Source organism: Bacillus rossius, chromosome 16, assembly GCF_032445375.1.
Source record: "Bacillus rossius redtenbacheri isolate Brsri chromosome 16, Brsri_v3, whole genome shotgun sequence".
NCBI lineage: Eukaryota > Metazoa > Arthropoda > Insecta > Phasmatodea > Bacillidae > Bacillus > Bacillus rossius.
The window spans coordinates 2,719,659-2,744,210 of NC_086343.1; the positions used below are offsets into that span (position 1 = coordinate 2,719,659).

The 24,552-nt window shown below is 46.5% G+C and overlaps 1 protein-coding gene across 1 annotated transcript in view; it reads right to left on the bottom strand.

Annotated features, from left to right (window-relative positions):
• LOC134540181 (fatty acid synthase-like) overlaps positions 1 to 23,554 on the bottom strand; it is a 109,956-nt gene extending 86,402 nt beyond the window's left edge. The window contains exons 1-7 of the mRNA XM_063382744.1: positions 23,442 to 23,554; positions 19,744 to 19,914; positions 16,746 to 16,898; positions 14,310 to 14,483; positions 12,263 to 12,418; positions 7,591 to 7,829; positions 5,502 to 5,720 (exon numbers count right to left, since the gene is read on the bottom strand). Of these exons, the coding sequence (XP_063238814.1) occupies positions 5,502 to 5,720; positions 7,591 to 7,829; positions 12,263 to 12,418; positions 14,310 to 14,483; positions 16,746 to 16,898; positions 19,744 to 19,903 (1,101 nt within the window). The 5' untranslated portion in view covers positions 19,904 to 19,914; positions 23,442 to 23,554. The remainder of the gene's footprint in view (positions 1 to 5,501; positions 5,721 to 7,590; positions 7,830 to 12,262; positions 12,419 to 14,309; positions 14,484 to 16,745; positions 16,899 to 19,743; positions 19,915 to 23,441) is intronic.
• Positions 23,555 to 24,552: the final 998 nt, after the last annotated feature.

Below are 24,552 nucleotides of genomic sequence, written 5' to 3' on the forward strand. Positions count from 1 at the left end.
TCAGTTAAGACGGGGGTTCAGTCAGGTCGGGTGTTCAGTCATGATGGGAGTTCAGTCAGGACGACGGTTCATTCAGGACGGGGGGTTAGTCAGGACGATGGTTCAGTCAGGACGGGGGTTCAGTCAGGACGGTAGTTCAGTGTGGGGTGGGTACTCGCGGCCACCACCTGCTCGTCAGACACTCTTCAGTGGGGGCGGGTGTTCAGTCAGGTCGGGTGTTCAGTCAGGTCGGGTGTTCAGTCATGATGGGGGTTCAGTCAGGACGATGGTTCAGTCAGGACGGGGGTTCAGTCAGGACGGTAGTTCAGTGTGGGGTGGGTACTCGCGGCCACCACCTGCTCGTCAGACACTCTTCAGTGGGGGCGGGTGTTCAGTCAGGTCGGGTGTTCAGTCATGATGGGGGTTCAGTCAGGACGATGTTTCAGTCAGGACGGGGGTTCAGTCAGGTCGGGTGTTCAGTCTTGATGGGGGTTCAGTAAGGACGATGGTTCAGTCAGGACAGGGGTTCAGTCAGGACGGGGGTTCAGTCAGGACGGGGGTTCAGTCAGGATGGGGGTTCAGTCAGGACGGGGGTTCAGTCAGGACGATGGTTCAGTCAGGACGGGGGTTCAGTCAGGTCGGGTGTTCAGTCATAATGGGGGTTCAGTCGGGACGGGGGTTCAGTCAGGACGGGGGTTCAGTCAGGTCGGGTGTTCAGTCATGATGGGGGTTCAGTCAGGACGATGGTTCAGTCAGGACGGGGGTTCAGTCAGGACGGGTATTCAGTGTGGGGTGGGTACTCGCGGTCACCACCTGCTCGTCAGACACTCTTCAGTGGGGGCGGGTGTTCAGTCAGGTCGGGTGTTCAGTCATGATGGGGGTTCAGTCAGGACGATGGTTCAGTCAGGACGGGGGTTCAGTCAGGACGGGTATATAGTGTGGGGTGGGTACTCGCGGTCACCACCTGCTCGTCAGACACTCTTCAGTGGGGACGGGTGTTCAGTCAGGTCGGGTGTTCAGTCATGATGGGGGTTCAGTCAGGACGATGGTTCAGTCAGGACGGGGGTTCAGTCAGGACGGGTATTCAGTGTGGGGTGGGTACTCGCGGTCACCACCTGCTCGTCAGACACTCTTCAGTGGGGGCGGGTGTTTAGTCAGGTCGGGTGTTCAGTCATGATGGGGGTTCAGTCAGGACGATGGTTCAGTCAAAACGGGGGTTCAGTCAGGACGGGTATTCAGTGTGGGGTGGGTACTCGCGGTCACCACCTGCTCGTCAGACACTCTTCAGTGGGGACGGGGGTTCAGTCAGGTCGGGTGTTCAGTCATGTCGGGTGTTCAGTCATGATGGGGGTTCAGTCAGGACGATGGTTCAGTCAGGACGGGGGTTCAGTCAGGACGGTAGTTCAGTGTAGGGTGGGTACTCGCGGTCACCCTCTGCTCGTCAGACACTCTTCAGTGGGGGCGGGTGTTCAGTCAGGTCAGGTGTTCAGTCATGATGGGGGTTCAGTCAGGACGATGGTTCAGTCAGGACGGGGGTTCAGTCAGGACGGGTATTCAGTGTGGGGTGGGTACTCGCGGTCACCACCTGCTCGTCAGACACTCTTCAGTGGGGACGGGGGTTCAGTCAGGTCGGGTGTTCAGTCATGTCGGGTGTTCAGTCATGATGGGGGTTCAGTCAGGACGATGGTTCAGTCAGGACGGGGGTTCAGTCAGGACGGTAGTTCAGTGTGGGGTGGGTACTCGCGGTCACCCTCTGCTCGTCAGACACTCTTCAGTGGGGGCGGGTGTTCAGTCAGGACGATGGTTCAGTCAGGACGGGTGTTCAGTCAGGACGGGTATTCAGTGTGGGGTGGGTACTCGCGGTCACCACCTGCTCGTCAGACACTCTTCAGTGGGGGCGGGTGTTCAGTCAGGTCGGGTGTTCAGTCATGATGGGGGTTCAGTCAGGACGATGGTTCAGTCAGGACGGGGGTTCAGTCAGGTCGGGTGTTCAGTCATGATGGGGGTTCAGTCAGGACGATGATTCAGTCAGGACGGGGGTTCAGTCAGGACGGGTATTCAGTGTGGGGTGGGTACTCGCGGTCACCACCTGCTCGTCAGACACTCTTCAGTGGGGGCGGGTGTTCAGTCAGGTCGGGTGTTCAGTCATGATGGGGGTTCAGTCAGGACGATGGTTCAGTCAGGACGGGGGTTCAGTCAGGACGGGTGTTCAGTGTGGGGTGGGTACTCGCGGTCACCCTCTGCTCGTCAGACACTCTTCAGTGGGGGCGGGTGTTCAGTCAGGTCGGGTGTTCAGTCATGATGGGGGTTCAGTCAGGACGATGGTTCAGCCAGGACGGGGGGTTAGTCAGGACGGGGGTTCAGTATAATGGGGGTTCAGTCAGGACGATGGTTCAGTCAGGACGGGGGTTCAGTCAGGACGGTAGTTCAGTGTGGGGTGGGTACTCGCGGTCACCCTCTGCTCGTCAGACACTCTTCAGTGGGGGCGGGTGTTCAGTCAGGTCGGGTGATCAGTCATGATGGGGGTTCAGTCAGGACGATGGTTCAGTCAGGACGGGGGTTCAGTCAGGTCGGGTGTTCAGTCATGATGGGGGTTCAGTCAGGACGATGGTTCAGTCAGGACGGGGGTTCAGTCAGGACGGGTATTCAGTGTGGGGTGGGTACTCGCGGTCACCACCTGCTCGTCAGACACTCTTCAGTGGGGGCGGGTGTTCAGTCAGGTCGGGTGTTCAGTCATGATGAGGGTTCAGTCAGGACGATGGTTCAGTCAGGACGGGGGTTCAGTCAGGTCGGGTGTTCAGTCATGATGGGTGTTCAGTCAGGACGATGGTTCAGTCAGGACGGGGGTTCAGTCAGGACGGGTACTCAGTGTGGGGTGGGTACTCGCGGTCACCACCTGCTCGTCAGACACTCTTCAGTGGGGACGGGGGTTCAGTCAGGTCGGGTGTTCAGTCATGTCGGGTGTTCAGTCATGTTGGGGGTTCAGTCAGGACGATGGTTCAGTCAGGACGGGGGTTCAGTCAGGACGGTAGTTCAGTGTGGGGTGGGTACTCGCGGTCACCCTCTGCTCGTCAGACACTCTTCAGTGGGGGCGGGTGTTCAGTCAGGTCGGGTGTTCAGTCATGATGGGGGTTCAGTCAGGACGATGGTTCAGTCAGGACGGGGGTTCAGTCATGTCGGGTGTTCAGTCATGATGGGGGTTCAGTCAGGACGATGGTTCAGTCAGGACGGGGGTTCAGTCAGGACGGGTATTCAGTGTGGGGTGGGTACTCGCGGTCACCACCTGCTCGTCAGACACTCTTCAGTGGGGGCGGGTGTTCAGTCAGGTCGGGTGTTCAGTCATGATGGGGGTTCAGTCAGGAAAATGGTTCAGTCAGGACGGGGGTTCAGTCAGGTCGGGTGTTCAGTCATGATGGGGGTTCAGTCAGGACGATGGTTTAGTCAGGACGGGGGTTCAGTCAGGACGGGTATTCAGTGTGGGGTGGGTACTCGCGGTCACCACCTGCTCGTCAGACACTCTTCAGTGGGGGCGGGTGTTCAGTCAGGTCGGGTGTTCAGTCATGATGGGGGTTCAGTCAGGACGATGGTTCAGTCAGGACGGGGGTTCAGTCAGGACGGGTATTCAGTGTGGGGTGGGTACTCGCGGTCACCCTCTGCTCGTCAGACACTCTTCAGTGGGGGCGGGTGTTCAGTCAGGTCGGGTGTTCAGTCATGATGGGGGTTCAGTCAGGACGATGGTTCAGTCAGGACGGGTATTCAGTGTGGGGTGGGTACTCGCGGTCACCACCTGCTCGTCAGACACTCTTCAGTGGGGGCGGGTGTTCAGTCAGGTCGGGTGTTCAGTCATGATGGGGGTTCAGTCAGGACGATGGTTCAGTCAGGACGGGGGTTCAGTCAGGTCGGGTGTTCAGTCATGATGGGGGTTCAGTCAGGACGATGGTTCAGTCAGGACGGGGGTTCAGTCAGGACGGGTATTCAGTGTGGGGTGGGTACTCGCGGTCACCACCTGCTCGTCAGACACTCTTCAGTGGGGGCGGGTGTTCAGTCAGGTCGGGTGTTCAGTCGGGACGGGGGTTCAGTCAGGATGGGGGTTCAGTCAGGTCGGGGGTTCAGTCATGATGGGGGTTCAGTCGGGACGGGGGTTCAGTTAGGACGGGGGGTTAGTCAGGACGGGGGGTTAGTCAGGACGGGGGTTCAGTCATGATGGGGGTTCAGTCGGAACGGGGGTTCAGTCAGGACGGGGGTTCAGTCAGGTCGGGTGTTCAGTCATGATGGGGGTTCAGTCAGGACGATGGTTCAGTCAGGACGGGGGGTTAGTCAGGGCGGGGATTCAGTCATGATGGGGGTTCAGTCAGGACGATGGTTCAGTCAGGACGGGGGGTTAGTCAGGACGGGGGTTCAGTCATGATGGGGGTTCAGTCGGGACGGGGGTTCAGTTAAGACGGGGGTTCAGTCAGGTCGGGTGTTCAGTCATGATGGGAGTTCAGTCAGGACGACGGTTCATTCGGGACGGGGGGTTAGTCAGGACAGGTGTTCAGTCATGATGAGGGTTCAGTCAGGACGATGGTTCAGTCAGGTAGGGGGGTTAGTCAGGACGGGGGTTCAGTCATGATGGTGGTTTAGTCGGGACGGGGGTTCAGTCAGGATGGGGGTTCAGTCAGGTCGGGTGTTCAGTCATGATGGGTGTTCAGTCAGGACGATGGTTCAGTCAGGACGGGGGGTTAGTCAGGACGGGGGTTCAGTCATGATGGGGGTTCAGTCGGGACGGGGGTTCAGTCAGGACGGGGGTTCAGTCAGTTCGGGGGTTCAGTCATGATGGGGGTTCAGTCAGGACGGGGGTTCAGTCAGGAGGATGGTTCAGTCAGGACGGGGAGTTAGTCAGGATGGGGGTTCAGTCATGATGGGGGTTCAGTCAGGACGATGGTTCAGTCAGGTCGGGTGTTCAGTCAGGACGGGGTTTCAGTGAGAATGGTGGTTAAGTCAGGACTGGGGTTCAGACAGGATGGGGGTTCAGTCAGGACGGGGGTTCAGTCAGGACAGGTGTTGTGTCAGGACAGGGGTTCAGTCAGGAAGGGTGTAGAGTCAGGACGGGGGTTCAGTCAATATGGGGGTTCAGTCAGGACGATGGTTCAGTCAGGACGGGGTTTCAGTGAGGATGGTGGTTATGTCAGGACTGGGGTTCAAACAAGATGGGGGTTAAGTCAGGACGGGGGTTAAGTCAGGACAGGGGTTAAGTCAGGACGGTGGTTCAGTCAGGACGGGGTATCAGTCAGGACGGGGATTCACTTAGGACGGGGGTTCATTAAGGACGGGGGTTCAGTAAGGACTGGTGTTCAGTGTGGGGTGGGTGTTCGCGGTCACCACCTGCACGTCAGCCACTCTTCAGTGGGGGCGGGTGTTCAGTCAGGACGGGGATTCAGTCAGGACGGGGGTTCAGAAAGGACGGGGGTTCAGTCATGACAGGGGTTCAGTTAGGACGGGGGTTCAGTCAGGACGGGGATCAGTCAGGACGGGTGCGGTACCTGCAGCCGGCTCTCGGCCAGCGGAGAGGACGGCCGGTACTCCAGGGTCGCTGGGATGACGCGCTTCTCCATGGCCACCAGGATTTTGGCTATGGCGCACATGGCGGCGGAGACGTTGGAGTTGCCCATGTTGGACTTGACGCACCCTGCAAGGAGCGGGGCGCTCCTCTGGCCCAGGAGCACTGCGTCCACGGCCCTCGCCTCCGCCTCTTCGTGCGCCTGTTGACAACCTCAACATATATCACCCAGCCACGGAGAAGTCATTCCCCGCACTGTTGCCAACCTCCACATACATCACCCAGCCACGGACAAGTCATTCCCCGCACTGTTGCCAACGTCCACATACATCACCCAGCCACGTACAAGTCATTCGCCGCACTGTTGCCAACCTCCACATACATCACATAGCCACGGACCAGTCATTCCCCGCACTGTTGCCAACCTCCACATACATCACCCAGCCACGGACAAGTCATTCCCCGCACTGTTGCCAACCTCCACATACATTACCCAGCCACGGACAAGTCATTCCCCGCACTGTTTCCAACCTCCACATACATCACCCAGTCACGGACAAGTCATTCCCTGCACTGTTGCCAACCTCTACATAAATCACCCAGTCATGGTTTCATCAATAACCATGTCATATATTTTAAATTTTTAATGCAAGACCTCATCCATTATGTTGGTTCTTTTATTTTTTGTGTTATATTTAAAAATATGTGTATATAATAATACTGAGACTAAAGAGGTTTGACTACTTTCGTTAAATATTTATGGGGGAAACTGAAGATAAATTTCAACTATATAAAAGTGACTCTCATAGACATATCAATTTTATTATAACAAATTAATCCATGACTATTACGAAGTGTAATTATACACAGTAATTTTTTTAGGATTTTAATATTGAAATAATTCACATAAACATATTTTATAATAACGGTAATAGTATTTTAGTCTGGTCACTTTCAATCCTCTGAACCTTTTGTTCTTCTTCCCCAAATTGTTTCAAATGCTACTTTGGCAGTTAAATATGTAAACAGAAATGGTTATTTGATTCGTGACTTATCAAGCGCAATTAGATTAAATGCAGTCAAATTAGAATAATTAAATAAATTCAATCCACTTTCCTTATGCTCATTAATGCTTGGACTCTTGTAGTTTTACCACCAAAGTTAGATCTAATAAATAAAAATTATAAAAATATTGTGGCTAAAGGTTTTTAAAACTATGAAAAAGTTAATATTTTGTTGTCTCTTTCAGTTAAATCCTAACTTTGAAGCACAGTTGTTTGAAGCAGCAACTTCATTGCGATGGGGTGACACGAGGTGGGACACGGTGGGACGAGGTGACATGAGGTGGGGCGAGGTGATACGAGGTGGGGCGATTTTTTTTCTAACCTAACTAAAACTAAGTGTATTTTGGAGGTGTCCTGGTTAGGGAGGGACCTAGGTGTGTCTCAGGCCGAAGCCTATACGCCTAGTCATGCTGGGATTAGCCATGCAGCGAGAGGGTCGCATGCATCATGTGCCAGGAGGGGATTGGCCAGCCATAGCAACGATTGTGGCCATGACCAACTCCCCTCACTCGTAAATCTAGACTATAACAAGAGATAGGTTGGGCCCAGTGTAAAACCTGCATAGACACAGGTAAAAACCCTCGGCGCATTCATGCGGGATGCAAATTGGCATGCATTATGTGTAGGAATTTACAGAAGACAGAAGAGAATGGTCTGGATGAAGAGTTGGACAGAGTAGAAAAGAATCTACCATGCGGGGGTAGATCTGGAATATTTGACCAGGGACGCAAGCGCCTCCTGGTGGTGAGTGGTTACACTGACCACTCACTCCGCCGCCAGTCAGCACCTAAAAGGGTTACATGAGGTGAGAGGAGGTAACACGAGGTGGTACGAAGAAGGACGAAGAAGGACGAGGTGACACGAGGTGGGACGGGGTGGGACGAGGTGACACGAGGTGGGACGGGGTGGGACGAGGTGACATGAGGTGGGACGGGGTGGGACGAGGTGACACGAGGTGGGAGAAGTAGGACGAGATGACACGGGGTGGGACGAGGTGAGAGAGCGCACCTTGATGCCGCAGCAGCTGAGCTCCAGGTAGCCGAGCTGGGCGGGCTGCACGGGGCAGCGCTGGTAGAAGCGGCGCAGCAGACCCTCAATGTGCTGGCTGGAGGGCCGCACCAGCCCCGAATCGCGGCTGCCACAGTAGTCGTAGTCGGCGTGCGCCACTGTGGCGTACACGCGCTTGGCGTCTCTGGCTCGCTGCAGGTACAGCACCACGCAGGCGTTGCTGCGCAGGCTCTCTTTCCCTGGGGTCAGTGTCCAGTCACCAGACCACCTTCCCCCTTGCTTACAACTGTGGGAGGGTAGTAGCAATACACGCCTCGATGTTCGAGTGGGTTCTATTTCTTTTTCTTTTGTAAAAAAAGGGGGTTGTCCATAAAGACTGTTTACGGACGATAATTTTACGTGATAACGTCATAAGTTAACATTGATGAAAAATTGCATACTTTTTAATTTTCAAATGTTATTTACAGTTTTTGCAAATTTCATTTAAATAATTTGTTTTAATATAATCACGAACAATTAGTTATGGAAATAAACTGAAATCAAATCAATGTCAATAAATTGTTAATTTGTAATGACGAAATTGGACAAATAAATCAATTTTTTTAGATTGCTGCTTTTAAAAAGCCCTGCATTAACCTGTTTGATATTATAGAAGATTTTCTCGCACAGTGGTTGGCCGGTTCTTGCACGCTCGGCTCAGGCAGAACATGACAATGAGTAATGCTTTTTCGTGCGTGCAGCCGGCGTTCATCGATTTATAAGCGATTTGGAAGCATGCTGGGCCCATAACCCAGAGGTCTGTGGATCGAAACCATGCTCTGCTACCATTTTTGTTACGTTGAGGGCAGTGTAGGTTAATAAGATTAAATTAAATCATAAATATTACCATTGACATTACACACTGCTGTAACAGTGGACCTTTTAGTTTCACAAGGACATGAGGAATGAACAGAAACAATGTGTGATTCCGTCTGAACATAATTACTCTATATTTATTTAAATGATGAAACTTATAACAGTTGAATGAGAGACAAATATATCAGAGGTATTAAAATGACTTAAAATATAATTTCAATTACATCATTAAAAAAAGCTCTTGGATATATTAAAAATTACGGGCCAGCCCTAATTAGATTATTAAAGGTTTCATTTAATATAAATGAACAAATTCAATAAAAAAGTACAAAGATGTACAAACAATCCCAATGTAAGCGCTTAAAGACCAAAACGAAAGTTTTATATAGTTCTTATCTCTTCAAACATAGTGAGCCGGTGCCGGCGTCGCCAAGGAAAGATATCAACGGCGTGCCGATAATGCTTTAGAGATCCGCCTCGACTGAGATGTTTCCCCTCCTCCTTTTCCCTCCTTGTTCCCCCTTCCCCTGGTGTAGTGTCTTGGTTGCGTGGCAACGTTTCCCCTCCGCGCCTGCGCTGTTAGTTCGCCGAGCTGTAAACGTGAAGCTTGAGAGGTATGGGGGTCTTCTTGAGCGAGTGGGGAACGGACCAACATGTGGAGGTAGCAGCAGGGGATCCCTTTTGGACTGTGGGCACGAGGACGGCGTGCCATATAAGTTGACTTAATAGATTGCGGCCTTATTCCGAATTTTCGTTTGGCACCGTCCTTCTAAATTCCATTTCGAATTAATGTCTGTCTGGGCCATGTTTCTTCAGTCTTCGGTTAGTTATGCAAAAACCTCCACCTGCTTAGTTGTCCGTTGCCGGAAAGGCTAGCTTTCATTTTGACTTAGTTGCTGCGAGGTCTTAGAGGCCTGTCATTTTAAATTGTTCAGTGGGACTCGACATGCGCTGTCTATAGGGGACCTGTAAATTAACTGTGTGGGTCATTGACGCAAGGCTCTGGCCTAGCATGAATCATTAATATCTGCATTATTTTCATTCTATATTTATGATTTGTATTTCCTGTATTTAATGAGGTCTCATGGTTTAGTAATCATTACTGTAATTTCTGAAACTCTTAATTGTTTATTAATCATTTGGGATTGTAATGTCTGCAGCTCTTAATATTGTTATTAGTCACGTTCGTAATATCCAGGGCAGATATTTGAATTGTACGTACGATTTGCTTTGTGTCTGCTGTGCAGATGTGCTCTATGTGCATGTGTTATGACTTGTTATTAGAAAATATAAAGTTATTTGCATGGATACCTCTTTGTTTCTTTACAAGCAACTATGAACTAGCTTGAGTCATTTGAGGCTCATCACTATAATAGTACGTGAATCAGGAAGGGCGTAAGACCGTGTTTCGTTCTTGTTTTGGCCTAGTATTCCCTTCGCTGGTTCAGTAGTAATTTAAAAGATATTCCAAAGGTTCATAAATATTGTAGGACCGGAGGTCGGAAGTTCGCTGGCCGGAGTCCAGCAGTCAACATGGCGTCAGGGCACCTGTTTGTTAGAGAGGGAGTGTGCGGAAATGCGGCTAGGCCCACCTCCGGCTCTTGGACCTGTCTGTGAACAGTCCGAATCAAACATGATCAGAACTGGTACACAGACAGTTACCAAACTGGGCAGAAAATGCCTGCAGAATGATAAGAGGAGTTCGGGGAATAAAACTGATAGGAACTCACCAGACAGGGAAAGTAGCTTCTAGAGCTCGAAGCGTAGCATGTCCGGATCTGAATAATGCGGAATCGCGAGAGTCGCGGGCGTTTACATACTTTCAAAAAAAAATTAATTAAAAAATTAACTACTATGCTGTGTACAGACGGACTTAACTACTTAAAGGAATTTATAGGGATAGCATCCCTTTTCTAACTGACTACTTCTTCGGTTACGGCCAGACAGAAGTCGTGCTGTGCGTCTCGTCGGTCCACCGATAATCTAATGCAGTCCGTCTGGAATCGCGACGCGAAGTGTCCCCGGAGGGGCCACATCTCTTAATTAAAAGGAATAACTCAATCAAAAGGTGGGGGGGGGGGGAGACTTTGGCGTCCGGACCGAAAGGTTCTGAAGTTATACGAAGATCTCAGAAGGGCTAAGCAGACGGAAAAGGCGCTCGCCGCGCGCTAAGGTCGCAATCGCACCGCGACTGCTTCCAAAGTCGATTATGACAAGCTGTCTCTTATGGGAGGGATGAGTAGTGCGTTGTGGCGGCCAAGAGGAGAATCTGGAGGGAGGTTAGCAATGTCGCCACCAGGTGTCGCGGGCGTTAGCTCCACTCCCTGGCGACAAGTGCAGAAGTTACTATTTGTACCACTAGATGTCGTGTGTGGTCCATATTTGCACATATTTTCTGTGGCAAATCGTTCTTGAAGTAGGCCACTGCCTGGAGAGTTCACGTCAGGGCAATGATCCTGGGCTAAATGCTGAGAACCAAAAGGGGGGGGGGGAGAATGAGGGGTGAGGGTGGACAAAAAACGCCACGAGGCTGGGAAAGAGGGTCCACGAGATACTCGGTCGTGCCGAGACTCGCTGGGCTCAGCAAGCTTCTTAGAAATAGAGCTTGCAAGCCAGAAGCTGCTCTATGCAAATTTAGTCATGTAGGGAATTAATATTACAGACCACGGACGTGACTGCGAGCGGGAGAAATGTCTTCTGGGCTGCTCACGACGTCTTTAGACTTGCGAAAGATCAGATTGGCCCCTGAGAAAAGGTGCCTCGGGCCACTGCAGCAAAGTTGAACTAAGTAGAGTACACAGCCTAACAAAGTGTAAATCACCCTTTTGTAACCAAATTATATGGAAAATAAAATTTCCAAAAATAATTTAAAATTATAATAAAATCAAAAAACAAAAACGTGCCGAAATACTTAATTTCCGGCACAGACGTTATCACGTCGGAAAAAAAATGTATTACTTTTTTCAGTGCTAATATCAGATGTGCAAATGTTTTAAACTTTGCTACTCTTATAAGCCAAAAAAATCATAATTTGAATAACGAATTTCTAAGCTGTCAGAAATTCGTTTAGTTGATATTTTAAAGGCTATTATTTGTTTTCCTCCCCCACAATTTTGGACGCCCCATTTGACTGGAAGATATTCCGTGCAACCTGAACCAAGCGACAGTTGACGCTAGGAGCGCCGCCGGCGTCAAGTAGGGAATGGCGCATGCGCACACACACTAACGTCGAGTTTCTGTCAGGAATTGCTGTCAAAGGTTCATTCCAAAATGTTCCGATTAGCTTCCTTGCGCAGGAACAGCAAATAAAAGAATACAAGTTCAACCTAATGGTATGTATTGAATTTTGAGTGTATATCAATTTCTAAAAAAAATAAGTTATTTGATTGGTGTTTACGTTTTAGGGGCGCTCGAGTGGAAGATGGGAGATACCTCCCTCCCCCCCCCCCCCCCCCGGTGGGCACTAGAAGCCAGGGCCCCGCGGTGGTGTTTTTCATTTTTGTTTCGCTATAGTGCGGCCCTGGTGTTATGTTAGAAATATGCACATTAATGGGAAAAGGGAAATAAAAATTTTATGAGCATGTGAATTAAAATATTGATCAATATAAATTTCAATTCATTATTTCGTATGAGTAAAAAAAATAAAATATGTTATTGCCGAATTTATTTACGCGATTTATAGGATTTTGATCGTAAGATTTTATAAAAAAAACCCGACCCAAGGATAATTTATCAGGAAAGAAATTCAACATTTTTTAAGATGACCCAGCTAAGCAATGCAGACTAGCAGGAGTGATTGGCGGGAGGGGGGACTCACCGAGGCCGTGGTAGGCGTACAGCAGCTCGGCGCGTGTCATCATGTCGATGGTGCCCACCAGCGCTGCGTCACACTCGCCCGAGCTGATGAGCTCGTGCGCCTGCGCCAGGCCGCTCAGCCCCGCCAGCTCCTCCGAGTAGCTCGCGTAGCTCGGGCCTGCACACACCCTGCCTGTCACTCAAGGGTGCCCGCCCCAGTATCTAGCCTCCACAGTATCTAGCCTCCACAGTATCTAGCCTCCACAGTATTTAGCCTCCACAGTATCTAGCCTCCACAGTATCTAGCCTCGACAGTATCTAGCCTCCACAGTATCTAGCCTCCACAGTATCTAGCCTCCACAGTATCTAGCCTCCACAGTATCTAGCCTCCACAGTATCTAGCCTCCACAGTATCTAGCCTCCACAGTATCTAGCCTCCACAGTATCTAGCCTCCACAGTATCTAGCCTCCACAGTATCTAGCCTCCACAGTATCTAGCCTCCACAGTATCTAGCCTCCACAGTATCTAGCCTCCACAGTATCTAGCCTCCACAGTATCTAGCCTCCACAGTATCTAGCCTCCACAGTATCTAGCCTCCACAGTATCTAGCCTCGACAGTATCTAGCCTTCACAGTATCTAGCCTCCGCAGTATCTAGCCTCCGCAGTATCTAGCCTCCGCAGTATCTAGCCTCCACAGTATCTAGCCTCCACAGTATCTAGCCTCCACAGTATCTAGCCTCCACAGTATCTAGCCTCGACAGTATCTAGCCTCGACAGTATCTAGCCTCCACAGTATCTAGCCTCCACAGTATCTAGCCTCCACAGTATCTAGCCTCCACAGTATCTAGCCTCCACAGTATCTAGCCTCGACAGTATCTAGCCTCCACAGTATCTAGCCTCCACAGTATCTAGCCTCCACAGTATCTAGCCTCCACAGTATCTAGCCTCGACAGTATCTAGCCTCCACAGTATCTAGCCTCCACAGTATCTAGCCTCCACAGTATCTAGCCTCCACAGTATCTAGCCTCCACAGTATCTAGCCTCCACAGTATCTAGCCTCCACAGTATCTAGCCTCGACAGTATCTAGCCTCCACAGTATCTATCCTCCACAGTATCTAGCCTCCACAGTATCTAGCGTCCACAGTATCTAGCCTCCACAGTATCTAGCCTCCACAGTATCTAGCCTCGACAGTATTTAGCCTCCACAGTATCTAGCCTCCACAGTATCTAGCCTCCACAGTATCTAGCCTCCACAGTATTAAGACACTTCAGTATTTAGCCACACCAGTATTTAGACACTCCAGTATTAAGCAGCCTTAGTATTTAGCCACTCCCACATTTAGCCATCCTAGTATTTATCCACCTCAGTATTTACCCAAACCAGTATTTAAACTCCCCCCGTATTAGACCTTTTAGATTTAGCCATCACAATATTAAGTCACCCCTGTATTTACCCACCTTAGTATTTAGTTACCCAAGTATTTATCCACCACAGTATTTGATCTCCTCAGTATTTATCCACGTCAGTATTAAGCCAGCTCAGTATTAAGCCACCTCAGGATTTAGCCACCTCAGTATTTAGCCACCCCAGTATAAAACCACCCCAGTTTCTACTAAAAAAATTAATAATTTACAACCTTGCATGATTTAAAATCAGGCAGAACACTTATTCGATTAAAATTAGAGGTCTGGTAGGTCAGGTAGGTCTGGTAGGTCTACTAGGTCTGGTAGGTCTGGTAGGTCTGGTAGCTGTGGTAGGTCTGGTAGGTCTGGTAGGTCTGGTGGCTGTGGTAGGTCTGTTAGGTCTGGTAGCTGTGGTAGGTCTGGTATGTCTGGTGGCTGTGGTAGCTGTGGTAGGTCTGGTAGGTCTGGTAGGTCTGGTAGGTCTGGTAGGTCTGGTAGGTCTGGTAGGTCTGGTAGGTCTGGTAGGTCTGGTAGGTCTGGTAGGTCTGGTAGGTCTGGTAGGTCTGGTAGGTCTGGTAGGTCTGGTAGCTGTGGTAGGTCTGGTAGGTCTGGTAGGTCTGGTAGGTCTGGTAGCCGTGGCAGCCGCCAGCCAGCGCGCTCACCCTTGGTGTTGAGCCAGTAGGACACGCGGTTGGACAGCATGGAGCGGTTGTGCCCCACGATGCTGAAGCCGCCCTCCGCCTGGCCGTGCTCCAGCCACAAGGACTCCGACTCGCTCACGAAGCAGCCGATGATGATGGCGGTCCTGGAGTTGCGCAGCGCCGCGGGGTTGTTTCCTGCCGCACATTCAAGTCTCTCAGGACTCCGCCTGCCGGCCGGGTGCAGCCCGCGGCATTGGCTCGCCGCATCGCGGGAACATGCGCAAACATCGCAGCCCTCGGCGCACGGCAGTCGGCAGCAGCCATTCCGTGGGGAATGGAGCGGAAGTCGATGAACGGAAACGTGACGCAAAAATTGCAACTCAAACCCGTACGTGGTTACTTTCATAAACGTTAGGATACACGCCAAACGCATTGGTGTGCCGAGTGAAACTTTTATGATGGTGACTACTCCGAAATAAATTTCGTGAATTCAAATAGCCGTAGTAAAAAAAATCTAAAGTTTTAAATAAAATAAAATATTCTATGTAAATTATCTGAAGGGTCTCGGTAGCGCAGTGGGATGACGCGAGCTTGTGAACTTTAAGGGACGGGGTTGGAATCTCGTCACTGTTATATTTTTACTTTTTTAATAACATAATATAATAATATTATACAATAATGTTGTTTCATCTCAATAAAGTTAAGGTTTGTCTGTAGTAATTATTAACTAACTATTTCATTCGTTTCAGCAAAAACTTCAACTAAACATAAACCAAATGTTATAACATGTGTTACGTGCTTTAAAATATTTCAGGTTAATATTTTAGTAAGTATAACATCTCACGTGTGCGTAAACTTTAAAGCATTAACTATTTAGTGAATTTTAACAATATTTTAATGAATTTCCTTGACGACAATTTATTTGCAACATGAAGAACACGAGAACACGTGAATTTGCTCATTACCGAGGTTAGAAGTTCACACAACATCGGCGAGCACGGAGGGACTCGCTCACATATTTTTTTTATGAAAGTGACTTGTTTTGTTTGACGCTGGTGATTCTAATTCACACTTACTTACACCATCAGACGTTATCAAATACCATTTCTGCAATGTTCTGGGCGGAAAAACATGGCGCTGGCGAGGTAAAACAAAATATCCTCAGCTACTTCTCAGCATGCCGTCTCCTGATAGTTCCTAACTCCATGCTTTCGATAGTATTTTCACTTGGGCACAGGAGTAAAATACAGTAGCTCACGCAGGGGTATAACTACGCCTCCATCGCAGTGATTATCTTTTTTCTAACCTAAGTTTAAAACTAAATTCGTTTGGGAGGGGTCTAGGTAGGAAAGACTCTAAGTGCGTCTCAGGCCGAAGCCTAAACGCCTAGACCTGCAGGGTTTAAACCATGCAGGAGGGGTAGCATGCATCGTGTGCTAGGAGGGGATTGGCCAGCCATGGCAGCGATTGGCGCCATGACTAACTCCCCACATTGTTAACTCTAGACTAAAACTAGATAAGTTGGGCCCAGGTAAAACCTGCATAGACGCGGTTTAAAACCTCGAGCTCTTTGGCTTGATGTAAGTTTTTGGACATACGGCATTTCTTAGCAATAGCGTATGTCCAAAAACTTACATCAAGTCATGCACTCCCATTGCACAAATCTTTTAAAGATAACCTCGGGCTCTTTCTTGCAGGGTGCGAAACTCATGCATTAATAGCAAGCAGGTTTGGCTTCGGAAAACAGAAGGATGGTTCCGGAAGAAGTGTTGGCCGGAGTAGAAAGTGTCTACCATGTGGGGGCTGGGCACTTGCACATTGCTGTCCGCATTGTGGTTGTTTGTTGTTTTTTTTTTGGGGGGGGGGGGGGGCGGCGCTGGTTTGTTCGGGGCGACATTTTGTCGTTTCGCGCCAGGCTGCCAGCCAGCCTGTACCTAGATTAAGAAGGTGAAAACATCGCGGTGGGGACGCAGTTGCCAGTTGCCTTCCACGTCGGTGTGAAGTGACACCATCAGGGCCGGTGCAAGGTAAATTGGCGCCCTAGGCGAAAAAACTTAATGTCCCCCCCCCCTCCTCCACCCCGGACACACCAAAAAAATTTTCCTTGCCTCAAAATACATCACATAAGCCTAAGATTTTGTCAACAATCAAATGTAAGCAGGCTTGTGTTTTTTTTTTTTTTTTTTTACTTATTACAAATCATAAACAGGTCACCGTGGACTTTAAATAATTACTTATATCAACATAAACATTCCAAACTGTTACAAAAATCCATTTTCATCTAGTTTCAATAATCGTTAAACACATGATATGAGGTGTTGTGTGTCGTGCTGCGCCGCCCCCAGCTACTTGGCGCCCTAGGCGGTTGCCTAGTTCGCCTGTGTGGACGCGCCGGCCCTGGACACCATGCTCACTATGGCAGGGGCAGCGCGGGGAGGAATGCGCGAAGGTAGTCACCAGAGTCGACTATGGCCTCGTACGTCTTCTCCAGAATCCTCCAGGTCAGCGAGTCCATGCGGAACGTCTGCGCGTGCGAGATGCCGAAGAAAGTGGTGTCGAACTTGTCTTTGTCCTGGACTACGCCGTGAAGTTTCGGCAGACCATTACTTTCTGAAAGAAAAAAAATTGGTTGTCTGTAAAGTCGGTTTACGGACGATAGTTTAATGCGACAACGTCATAACAAAACATTGATGAAATGATTGCATACTTTTTTGAATAAAATTGAATCATTTTTATTGAATTATCACTATTTTGTATGGATACAAAGAAGGAGTGAAATGAAATCTACAATTTAATTGATAAATTTACTTTTATTTGCACTCATTAATTAAAATATGTTTATTACTTTAACGAAGAGATTATTTTAACTGTAACTTTTATACATGTTTGCTATTTAACTTCAGGATCGCCGAGAATGTTTTACGCTTTTTCGCAATTACACATTTAACGACGAAGTTTGTTCGTCGTGAAATTAAACGTAGAATTTAATAAAAATGTCATTGCAGTTAATAAAATAAGTATTAGTAAGTTTAAGAAAGAATTTAAGCTTTAATCTCCAACCCAGACGCTCGTGGTGCGCTGGGGCCGAGATTAAAATTCGTCGAGAATATTTTACGATTTTATGTCTTCCAGTGCTCAAAAAGATATGAAATTGTGGCCCCGGGCACGAAATTTTATTTATAATTCATTAATAATAACGCCCCTCGCGATAAACAAAGGAAAATATGTATTAACGAGTGCCTGGTTTCCGCGGAAGCGGTTAGATAGCGCGATTCGTTCGGTTCGCGTCCGTTACCGTAGATGACAGCACCGTAGGGGAATAATATCTATTATTTCGTTTTTATAATACGATTTTATAACAAATACGCATCCCAAATACACCAAACTTATTTATAATGTGTTATTATATGTTTTAAAACATTGTGTAAAAGATCCCGGGTGTAATTTTAATTATTATGTGTAACTGTAAAGCACCATTGTTCGTACAAAAACGTATTTGAAAATTCAACATTACTTTTAAATAACCGTACCGATTGTGCTGAAAATCGGTGGACGATCGTTAAATTACATAATATTAATAATTCAAACGACGAAAACATGATTGAAAAGTCAAATCAATGGTTGTTCCAATCGAGTGGAAAAGAGATGCGGCGTAAGCGTACAATGAGCGTAACGGGACACATCGTAGTGGGCAATGTGCGTTATGGGACACTTTTTCGTGCGTGCAGCCGGCGTTCATCGATTTATTAGACGTTGTCACGTCAAAAAAAATTAAAACATTATTGTGATGTAATACAAAATCAAAACTCTCCATTGCATTAATAATTTAAAGAACAAACCAAATTTGTAAAGTGACCTGTACTTTTTTGTAACTAGAATAAATTATCCATGTAAAATACATATATTTGTAAATTCGTACATTTACATGAAAATAACTAGCACTTTAAAATATTGTTCGCTGTTATACTGGGTTCGGATTATTACCCGAGCATTTATGCTTTGTGTTGTCCCAGTACCTCAAATAGTGAAAGTTATTTGTAAACAGTTTCCTTAATAGCTTTCCAGTATCAACTGCGCACATTAAAAAGCTTAATAAAACATAGTTGAATATTAGGATATCTTCAGATCATGTAACAATTTTTGTAAGAAATACTCAGTATTATCTTGGAAAACTTATTTCACATATGCAAAAATAGTCATAGGTTGTGTTGTACAAATTTACAATATCTTTCTTGTGGTATTACAAACTATTTCCTTAACAACTGGTGTCCAAAATAATATTTTGTAAAAGTACATATAATTTTTTCCTGTGGACAGGCCGTGGAGGTGAAAGAATGTGGGAGTGAGCGTTTTCGACTGTACCGACGTTTCGCCCTAGATTGCAGCAAGCATCTATATGGATGAGAAACAACATACAGCTAGAACTTTTGTTAGCTTGAGACAGTTTGCCCAGATATCCTTTGCAGTTAGCTAGAGCTGCTGGTCCACTGGACCTTTATCTCCTGCCTAGGGCAGGGATTCCCAACGTTATAGCAACTACGTACCACTTGACGTTTTTAGAAATTTGGTGTGCAACTAGGCACTAGGCCTACTTATTCTATTAGTTTACTGGTTATCATTTTTGAAATTTATGACATGATTGAAACGTCTGTTGCAAAATGGCAGTTTAATTTATAACACATAACTCTGAAAACAAAAAGGGGGGGGGGTGTCTGTAAAGTTGGTTTACGGACGATAATTTTACGTGATAACGTCATAAGAAAACATTGATGAACAATTGCATACTTTTTACATATTAATTATTATTAGTTTTTTAGTTTATATAATTTGTTTAAATATAATCACAAACAATTAGTTAAACAGCCTGCCTTAACCTATTTGATATTAAATAATATTTTCTCGCACAATGGTTGGCCGGTTGACTTGATGTAAGCTTTTGGACATACGCCATTGCTAAGCACATGTATGTCTGTAGAAGAAAACAAAAAAAAACCCAAAATGCAAAAACACAAATCAAGCAAAAAAAAATTGCTTTTGTCAACAGGATATAAAGAACACATAATATTTCATAACAGGAATTTTTTTTTGATCTCTTAGTCCATTTTTCTTTGTTTTTCTTTGTTTGTTGACCATATTCCTGTTATGGAATATAATGTGGTGTTTATATCCGGTTGACAACAGCAATTTTTTTGCCTAATTTTTGTTTTTGTATTTTGGGTATTTTTGTAGTTTTCTTCTACAGACATACATACTTGTGCTTAGTAAAGGCGTATATCCAAAAGCTTAAATCAAGTCATGCACTCCCATTGCACAAATCTTTCAAAGATAATATAGTTGGCCGGTTCTTGCACGCTCGGCTCATGCGGAACGTGACAAAGAGTCATGCTAAATCGTGTGTGCAGCCGGCGTTGATCGGTTTATAAGACGTTATGAAGTGGAAACAGCCACTGGGCACCTCTGAAGCCGGTGCGATCCTCCACCTCCTCGGTGAGGCTGGAGTTGTCCAGCAGCCGGGCTCCCAGCTCGTCCACGCTGTCGCACTGCGGGAACACCCCCGCCATGCCGGAGATCACCACGTCCTGGGGGTCCGCCCCTGCCGCGCGCGCGTCGCCCATCGCTGCCGACCCTGCAACACCCGCGGCGCGCGTACAGCCACTCCTGCGTGGACCTGTTACAGTCGCGTCGCCCATAGCTGCCAGCCCTGCAACACCCGCGGCGCGCGTACAGCCACTCCTGCGTGGACCTGTTACAGTCGCGTCGCCCATAGCTGCCGACCCTGCAACACCCGCGGCGCGCGTACAGCCACTCCTGCGCGGACCTGTTCCAGTCGCGTCGCCCATAGCTGCCGACCCTGCAACACCCGCGGCGCGCGTACAGCCACTCCTGCGTGGACCTGTTCCAGTCGCGTCGCCCGTCGCTGCCAACCCTGCAACACCCGCGGCGCGCGTACAGCCACTCCTGCGCGGACCTGTTCCAGTCGCGTCGCCCGTCGCTGCCAACCCTGCAACACCCGCGGCGCGCGTACAGCCACTCCTGCGCGGACCTGTTCCAGTCGCGTCGCCCGTCGCTGCCAACCCTGCAACACCCGCGGCGCGCGTACAGCCACTCCTGCGCGGACCTGTTCCAGTCGCGTCGCCCATAGCTGCCGACCCTGCAACACCCGCGGCGCGCGTACAGCCACTCCTGCGTGGACCTGTTCCAACTTGCTTTCTTGTCTGTTTGCTTGTCTGTTGGGTGCAATGATTTTTTTGTTTTGCTTAGCAAAGCCCTCGGATTCGTGGCGTTAGGCTTCGAGTTTAACAGTACAGTATTGCGGGTTGCATAAAGCACCAATACGCAGGCGGTGCCTAAATCATCGACGGCTCCAGGGTTTAGTTTTTAATAGGATAAAGGTAGGAATAACTTCATAAACATGATGTAACATTTGACATAAATCTATTTTTAATTATTTAGCTACTTTTTTTAATGCTCTTTAAATTTCACATCTTCAGAATAGACGAATCTATAACATTTTCTCAGCATTAGACTTTTTCGAAATATGAAAAATCTCATAATTTTAATTTAATTATTTTTAATTACTTCGTGGTATGATCTTTAAAAAAATTGAAACAAACAAGAGGAGGGATCACATACAGCACTAGAGGTATACATTGTCTGTCCTGGACAGGCATCAGGCTTGAGGATTGGGATTGTATGTCCACCATCTTGGATTGCGACTTCACGGCGGCCATATTGGATGACATTGACCTTTAACCATGAACTTAAAAATTTTCCCAACTTTGCCAAATATTCCTCAAAATTTTATTAATTAAATTTTTCTTGATTTTATAAGTATAAAAATTACAGATTTTCAAGATGGCGGACGTAACAAAAATGCATCGTCCCAGTGTCCAAGATTGCAGGTTTTACATAAACAATGAATTTTTTTATAATTTTATTTAAATTGCAACTATTTTTTTATTTTTTTATTAATAAATTACATGTTTACTCTCGCCGGGAATCGAACCGAGGACCGAAATCGATTAAGTTACTAAAAATTTGAAGTAAGCAATTTTATATTAATTTTTTTTTTCAGAAATATTTGTGGTTGAAAATTATAATTTCATGTTTACGGTCAAGGTCAAGGCCAAAGCTACCCACCAGAGGCTTCCCATGGGGAATATAAGCCTCAGTGGGGAATTTTAGTTCTTTCAAAAACAAAATTCTTTTGAGGCATTTCGAATTTCGAATTTTTGAATTAATATAATGAGAATTTTTTTTCTCTCGAAATAGCGAAATTTCTAGGAATTTTGAGTCATTTTGAGTCTTTTTTATAGGAATTTTGAGTTAAATATGGCCGCCATGACGTCATCGGAGATGTAGGTTCCGAGGCAACAGACACCGCCACCACTACATCCAGAACCTAGTCCCCTAACCGGCCATCCTATACAACTGATGAGCTTTAAAAAAATACCAATTTACGTAACATAATAATTTTATCACCAAAAGTACAGCACGGTCTAACTTATTTTTCTATTTCATCGCCAAAACGATCGAGGCATTTGTCAGCTTCTCGACGCCTTCTTCGAAGAAGTCAGCCGCCAGTGAATAGAGATACAGGGCCAGCGCCTGTGTAACCCTCTCCCTCAAGACGCTGCTGTGAGGCGGGTGGACTAAGCCCGCGGCGCCTTTTGTCCCGCACTATTCGCATCTCTCGCAAGAAGTCTCGACGCGGGAGCCAGCAACAGAGCTGTGGCTATTTATTTCCGGTGAAACGTTCTTAAGAGTAACGAGAATAAAATGTATGTAGGGGGTAAAAAGCAAAGCTCTTTGTGACATTCAAAATTTATAAATATATTTTCTGAAACTGGTGCGGATTGTGAGGCATCAATCATCGAATGTGCATTGCGATAACAATACTAATAATAATATAATAATTATTTAATTTGTAATTGCTGTAACAGAAGTGACATCTTCAAGAGAAACGAAATTCAAATAACTTTGGAAGAGCATTTACAATGTTATTTATGTTCAGGTGGGACGGACTGCCTAACATCAATCTCCTAAATTAAGTATAATACAAAAAATATTTTTTCTGCAGCCTACAGACACAGGTAGATTTCAAATTTGATATATATATATATATATATATTACATTCGGAAACTTTTTTTGTAAGTTCTAGAAGCTTTTAGAACTTTGAAGATACTTTATGCAAAATGCACCCTACATGTTCTATATACATATATATCGCTCAAATAATTTTCACATATTACATGCAGACAAAAATTTTCAAAACGGGTTTTATTCAATGTAGCCAGTATTTTCTAGGAATTTCTATTTTATTTTCAACAATAATGACATGCATTAGCTTTTAATTAGCTCAGCGTATACAGACTGTGAGCTATGCCGCTAGTGAAAACAAAGGGTAAATTTGCGCTTAAGAGTTTGCAGTTATTGAAAAAAAAATTAATTCAAAATCTGTTGGTGGTATTATAAGATGTATAGTGATTTGCAACGGGCTCAATATTGTGTCTACTAATGGAAAAATTTGTTTGTTTTTTTCAGCAACATAATTTTGGTCACACTTCGTATTGAAGGTAGGCCGTATCAAAAATTGTTTTGGACAATTGTTAGATAATATTTTTAAGGCTTGTAGTTAATTTTAACGAATTTTATAATTTGTCTCATGAGAGAGTAATGAATAATTTTGTCCTTCAACCCCCTACATTTCCCACCTCTAATTGGTTGGTGTTTATCAAAAGAAAACCTTTCGAGAAAAAAATTGGTACTGCTCTTATAAAGTATATTAGCTTCAAAATGATGAAATATAATTTTTATAATAAAGGAGTTAAAGTGCCTTTTTTTCAGTTTTTAAATAAATCGTTTTAATTTCAACCCCTTGGTTCTACTTTTTTTTCCATTATGGAACTACACCAAGATTATCCATCTCTTTATTTTATGTATCAGTCTTGAAGTAACTCGTGACAAATCACGGCAGTACCCGGATATATGAAAAGTGATGTATATTAACTGTTTTCTAGTTGATTTTTTTGAGGTTTAGGGGAAACCTTCCGGAAGTCTCACTGTGATAGCGGCAGCAAAATATGATAGTAATTCCTCCTACTCTACCGTAAAATGCAAGGGAAAGATCTCAGGTTGAGATCCTGACCCACCTGGAAACTGGAAACACTTGTAGTGTTCCAGAGAAACGGGCGGTGAAGGCTGAGCTGGAACTGGAACCGAACTGATCCGTCGCGAGCGGCCGACACTCGGAGGCGCCTGCGACAAAGTGCTTCCTTGCAGCGAGCTGCGACCCTGGTTGTAGCTTTGTTCCACAGTGGCGCGGCCGGCCTGAATTATTCACGCGCCGCGGGGGTGCAAATGAGGCAATGACCCCGGGAAGTCGGAGCTCTGACGTGCGCCTGCGAGGCTCATTATTCCAGGGGTCACGGGCGGGGTCATTGATTTGGCAGCGAGTGTCGTTCACACCGCCGGCACTTTCCTCGTGGTGTCGCAGGGCACAGCCTGCGCGGTAGCCGTGGAGGCCTTGCCCTTCCGCCCCCGAGTTACTGCAACACTGATGCATGAAATCATGGGCGTCGCAACCGGGGGGGGGGACACTACCTTCCCCTCCCCCAATAATAAAAGTCTTCAATTTCGTCCCCTCCAATAATACATTTAGTTTCGTAGTTTCGTAGTTTCGTAGTTTCTCCTGATGTTTAAATTAATGATTTTGTGTGGATACAGCACCAGCAGATATGTTAACTGTGTTTTCACAAATGTGTTCTCTGAAAATATTTTTTTATAAAAAATAAATTAAATATTGCAAATTTAGAAATTTTAAGAAAGAAAAATGCCTAAAAACCACCTTTTTGCACCTTCAAACCCCAAATTTTCCCGGGGGAGGACCCCCGGACCCCCTGCTTTTTTTTCCAGGGTATGGATATTCCTCAACAACTTAATCAATTGAAGTCCCCCCCCCCCCCCAAAAAAAAATATATATATCCTTGCGACGCCCATGAATTAAATAAAGAGATGGAAAATCTTGGGTGTAGTACCATAATGGAAACAAAAATAGAACCAAGGGGGTTTAAATTAAAACGATTTATTTAAAAAAAAAACTGAAAAAAAGCACTTTAACTCCTTTATTATAAAAATAATATTTCATCCTTTTGAAGCTATTATACTTTCTAAGAGCAGTGCCAAAACCTTTTTTTTTCGAATGGTTTTATTTTGATACAACACCAACCAATAAGAGGTGGAAAATATAGGGGGTTAAGGACA